Consider the following 5,501-nt stretch of genomic DNA (forward strand, 5'->3'; position numbering starts at 1 on the left):
AGCAAGCAGGTGGATAGATCACGCGTAATGTATTAGATAAAATTACTTTATTATCTTCACCTTCATAGATATCTTAACAGGCTGGAGCTCAGCTAATGGTCCAGGAAAGAGAGATCAGCTCTGAGCAACAATCACAAAGTGTTTTCATGGGTTTCATGGTAGGTCAATCATGAATTATTTGTATTTTATTTTTTACATCTACCCTGTAGTGCTTATATGTACACTGTGATGAAAAGTCAGACACTGACTTTTTTTAAAAAGGAAAAGACCAGCACTACAAACAGCTAACATCGACTAGTGTTAATATGACATGAACAATTTCATTGTCGTACAAAAAAAGCTGTTCCCAGTAGTATTTTTGAAACAGCAGAGCTGCAGCAAGGCCAAATTTGTCTCTGAAAAATTCACCGGTTACATATTATTTAGTTTTCTATAGAGAAGAGTTTGAGCAAAGTAATTAGATACATATTTCATTGTTCTGAACGAAAAGGTCTGAGTGACCATCAGCTTGAGCGTAGCTCTGTATTAAGGCTGTCAGTCTGTGGCATCAAGTCCTGCCCACAGCACATAACATAAGTTACTTTTGGTTTCTGTACATTTGACAAACACACTTGTCAGTTTATCACAGACGAGTCTAGCACTACAGCTAACAAGAGCTGAACACAACACAACAGTGATAACTTATCAAAATTATGCTATGAGAAAACAAGGTTGGCTGCCATTTTTCAAAGCAGAACATTAAAACAAAATCACAAGCAGTAGAATGCTTATGGTTTACCAAGTGCGAATGCATCAAGGGCTTCAGATTTGAAGGTCTTACCTCAAAGGAAATTCCACCAATGCATGAAAAAAATAAAACACTGGAAGAACGTATTCAGAAAATAATGCTTCAAATCCAAGGCCTTGATGCAGGGACCCAGGACCTATGGGTCTCGAATAGGATTAGAGGTCCCTTTAAAGGCAAATTAAAATAAACACTGTACAACAATAAGGCACATGTGGTGAAATACTGAGAATAGAACTCATACATTGAAAGAAAAATAAATGGTCGAAGAGACTGACATGCATACCTCTTATCAGAACTATTTTTCATAAAAAGCAGATCATAGTTTAATTTGAATTAGTGCCGATAAATGGCAGGTCCCACAGAGAAAGTGATTATGCGCTTCATAAACTTAAATACAGATACTAAATAAGTTATAGTAGAAGAGCACTATTAAAAAAAGAAAATAGGTGCAGATTTGCGGGGCATAATTCTCTCCAGTTTAGGGATATCCCACCTAGCTTGTAAAATTCCTTATATTTTAGTATCAGTAATTTCATTTACTTTCTAAAGCCAGAGCCAGATGGGTTTACTTCTAGATCTATTTAAAAACATCACTGTTGAAATGACAATATATTTCAGATCGCAACAGTTTCATTGAGAATACTGAAAGGGTTATTACGAAAGTGAAGGTTGTCAGATCTTTATGATTTTATTAAGCAGTTGTAAGTACTAAGTATATCCCATCAAAATTTAAAATAAAAATATAAGTGACTACTGGGAGATGTCCGCATCAAAATTAGGAAATTTTCTAAAACAGTGGGAAATTTCATGAAATTTAATAAAATTAAAAACAGTACAAAATTCATAAAGAGCACTTCTAAACAGCAAAAGGCTAGTTAATATGTATAAAAACAGCACAACATACTCATTGGCTCGCAAACTTAATCTGTTCACAATAAGAAGACTAGTGTAAATAGTAAATCTAAGAAGTGTTAACTTATTAGTTAAGTACATTGGTACTCATTGAAACACAACCAATTAAGTATGAGAAGTAATCCTCAGTCAAAAGTATCACATGTTCTGTCAAAGTTACAACACAATAGGAAAAATTGCTTCTTCAAAGCTTTAATTGAATAGGATTCATATCTCCATTCAATTGATACAAAACTCAGCACAATAACAAGATTTGGTTTTTGATTGTCAGACCCTATGAAAGACAACTAAAGCTGAAATGACAGATAGATCAAGCAAGGCAAGTCTGCCTGCTAAGTCTTAACAAAATTATTATCTAGTCAACATGGCGGTGCATTGCACACATTAATAAAAACAATAAAATTTACATATCTTACAAGAGAACTATCGCTGGAACAGACCAAAGAGTCGCAAACTTGATGTTGTTCGTTTCTTGTCATTTGCAGCAGCTGTTGCTTCAGGAGATGACTCCGGAGCCACCTGACGTGACCTCTGTTCTTGTGTTGTTAGCTTGCGACGCATTTGTTCATCTAATAAAGCTTGCATATCCATCTGAAAGAACAATGGTCATTGGTCAATTAAAGTTAATAATACACAAAACAATTAGGATAAAAAACACAAATTAACTAACCTGCCACTGTTCAAGTTGTTGACTTAGTTCCACTTTTTGTTGGATGGCCTCCATCAGCTGAGAGTTGGCTTGTAGTACATCAATACGTGTTTTGGCAAGCTGAACTTCAACTTTGTTTTTGCGAGCAACAGCACCATCTCTAACTTCCCAAGCCTTTCGAACAATCTACAATAAATGACGAAACGGTCACATTAGATTTCAGTCAAAAACTCCAAAGCACTAAGGACATTACTTCAAAATTGTGCCTACCAATCCTACCTCGTCTTTGGCAAGGTGCGTTTCATCCATATCAGATCTGGCTCTGTCTCTCTCTTCTTGAGCTCCCGCCAGTTCAGCCTCGCGAATGGACAACTAGCGAAAGAAGACACAGGGAGACATATAATAAACTGTCAGACGAGGGAAGATTTTTTGCCTTGACAGATCTTACTATTGGATGCCATTCTTTAGATATGTCGAGGCAAAAAATCAACTTAATTAGAAATAATATGAAAATTTTAGACTTGAAAAAATGTGCGGGCTCGTGCGGGCTTGTCAATCTACCTTGCGGGCTCTTGCGGGCTCTTTCACCTGCAAGCATGATGCGTTGAGCCCGCAACAGCCTGCCCTTTTGGAGGCACTGCCCCCGACCCTCCAGGAGCTCGAGTCACCTACCTTGCTGGTGAGCTCCATGACCTGGTCGGAGCGCCGCTTGAGTTCCTCGGTCCTCTCCTCCAGCTGGCGCTTGGTCTTGTCGAGGTCCTCCCGGGCGCGGTGCAGCTCCACCTCGGCGGCCTCCCCCTCGAGGCCCTCCCGCTCCACCAGGTCGCTGACGAGCCGCGCGACATCGCGCACCGCCTCGCCCAGCTGCCCAGTCTGCAAACAAGCATAATTCTTTTTAGAAAACATTTTCTGCTGTAACGGGAGGCTGATTCACGCCGCGCACTTTCATAGTTATACTGTATCGCATGCGCAGGTGCCCACGGCTCCATATGGCCCAGCGACCCCCAGCCAACCCGCCCGCACGCGTGCATGCGGTACAGTCAAGACTAGGATCGTTTTCCAGCGACACGAACCTTGAACTTGCTGCAGTTGTTCTCGTCCAGGGACGGCAGCGAGTCGGACTCTGACTGCGAGTCGCCCTGCAGCGAGGAGTCGTCCTTCCTGATCCTCTTGGCCAGGTCCCTCAGCTGCCGGTAGGACGCCACCGCCTCCTCCTTGAGGCTCTGCAGCTCCGACGTGGACACGAAGCCGGACTCGCTCGAGTCCTCGCACTCCATCTCGTCGAGCAGCGACCGGTGGCCGTGCGCCAGGCCGTGGGGGAGGGACAGCGGCGAGGACGACGGGCTGGTCAGCGAGCTGTTCACCATGCGGATCTCGTCCAGCTCCCGCCTGTTCTGGCGCAGCTGCATCTCCTGCTCGCGGGTCGTCCTCTCCAGGAGCATGATCCTCTCGTTGGCGTCCTCCAGCAGCGCGTTGAGCTGGTCCCGCTCGGCCACCAGGCTGGCCATCCGCCTCTCCAGCTCCGCCTTCTTGTCGGAGAGCATGTTGATCTGAGGAGCGAACACACCAGTTTCAAACCACAAATACTAAATATCAACTTGAAAAAAAAAAGAAGAAAGTGTCACATCGTCGGATCCTTATCAACGCGACCGGCTGAAATGACAGCATCCCCGTAACAAGCAGCCGCCAGCTATATATTGACCTTGCTCAAATTTTGGGCGCGAATTTTAACTTTCCCCGGCGACAGTACGATCCTGCGGGGCGATTTACCCAGATGGCCACGTAGAGCTGCAGCAGGGCGGCCACGACCCAGACCACCATCCTCCTCGCGAGCCCCGGGCGCAGGCGGACAACCCCCGTCGGGAACAACAAGAGCAAAAGCGCGCCGCTGCTGCCGATAGGACACGAGGGGCATGCCCGCGAGCAGCGCGAGCTCACCCGGACCGAGCCAAGGCGGCGACGGTGGTCACGAGAACATACGACACTACACCACCACGACGAAGACGCGAGGCGTTGCTGCTCGCGAGCACAGCAGGACCATCGGGGAGCAAACGGCGCGAAAGACGCGGAAATGTCGTCTGCTAGAGAGACAGATGGAGGGACAGAGCGATGCGATAAGAACGGCGGGCCGCGGCCGCGCTGACCGCGCCATATGGCGACCTTGGCAGCTCCAATATGAATAAAGTTGACCGGCAGAAGTACGTCGAGCAGCAGCTGACCGAAGCAGTGCTACAGCCACACTTTAACGGGGGGCACCCTTGGGTGATAAAGTCGACTTTTCGGAAGTTTAAATTTTAAAACACGGTACTGGCCAAATGTAACGCGCTGTCGTGACTAGAGCACAAATCGAAAGGAATGTGACGATGCAAGACCCGAAACTACGAGACTCCCTCACCTCGTCCCTGAGCATCTCCAGACTAGAGACATGGTCCTGGAGGGAAGACTTGCGGAGGTTACACTGGTCCCGGAGTCCTTGTAGTTGAGCCGTCAGCTGTTCTTCAGTCTTGTTGGACTACGGGCAGAAAACAAAGGCACCTTATTTAGTCGCTCTGTACGTATACAAGTCAGAAAATTGAAGAACGGTTAAGCTTAACAAAATCTGGCAGGAGAGTAATAAATGTTAAAGCCATTAATGAGCCGTTATCCTTACCTCTTTGAGCTGGGCGGAGAGCCGGGCGTTCTGCTCGGTCAGCTCGGCGACGAGGGCCGCCTTCTCCCTCTCGGTGGACCGCAGCGCGGCCTCCCGGTCCTCCACGGCCCGCTGGAGCTCGCGCACGTCCGCCTGGAGTTCCAGGAGGCGGGAGTCGGCCTCGGAGGCCGTGGCGGCGAGCTTGCGGCGCAGCGCGTGCCGGTCCTGCTCCAGCACCTGCAGAACAAGAGCGGGGAGAGGCGGGTCAGGTCCACATCTGGAGAGCAGGGGCCCGCTCCAGGAGGCGGGGGCGTGACCGGGAACGCGGGGGTGAGGTGGTCTGATGGAATGCGCGAGCAAAGGCAGACGTCATGCGCCCGACCGGTAGGCAATCCATCTCACGCCTGGGTGACCCAGCGCCCGGCGGGCAGGCAACCCATCGTGCGCCATCGCTCTGCCCCGCCCACCGCACACCTCGCTAGTCGCTTCGTCGCTCCCCGTCCCCCCTCAGGCGCGGATTAAGG

At 47.8% G+C, this 5,501-nt stretch overlaps 1 protein-coding gene across 3 annotated transcripts in view; it reads right to left on the reverse strand.

Annotated features, from left to right (window-relative positions):
• Positions 1-30: 30 nt before the first annotated feature.
• LOC113202463 (bicaudal D-related protein homolog) overlaps positions 31-5,501 on the reverse strand; it is a 128,409-nt gene continuing 122,938 nt past the window's right edge. For 2 of the 3 annotated variants that reach the window (XM_026416698.2, XM_026416701.2), the window contains exons 2-8: positions 4,999-5,214; positions 4,744-4,860; positions 3,422-3,898; positions 3,021-3,221; positions 2,619-2,720; positions 2,370-2,534; positions 31-2,290 (exon numbers count right to left, since the gene is read on the reverse strand). In XM_026416698.2, coding sequence (XP_026272483.1) covers positions 2,123-2,290; positions 2,370-2,534; positions 2,619-2,720; positions 3,021-3,221; positions 3,422-3,898; positions 4,744-4,860; positions 4,999-5,214 — 1,446 coding nt within the window. In that variant the 3' untranslated portion in view covers positions 31-2,122. The remainder of the gene's footprint in view (positions 2,291-2,369; positions 2,535-2,618; positions 2,721-3,020; positions 3,222-3,421; positions 3,899-4,743; positions 4,861-4,998; positions 5,215-5,501) is intronic. The other variant, XM_026416699.2, reaches the window with a different exon arrangement.

Source organism: Frankliniella occidentalis, unplaced genomic scaffold (genome assembly GCF_000697945.3).
Source record: "Frankliniella occidentalis isolate FOCC.00 unplaced genomic scaffold, Focc_3.1 Scaffold288, whole genome shotgun sequence".
In the NCBI taxonomy this organism is placed as follows: Eukaryota; Metazoa; Arthropoda; class Insecta; order Thysanoptera; family Thripidae; genus Frankliniella; species Frankliniella occidentalis.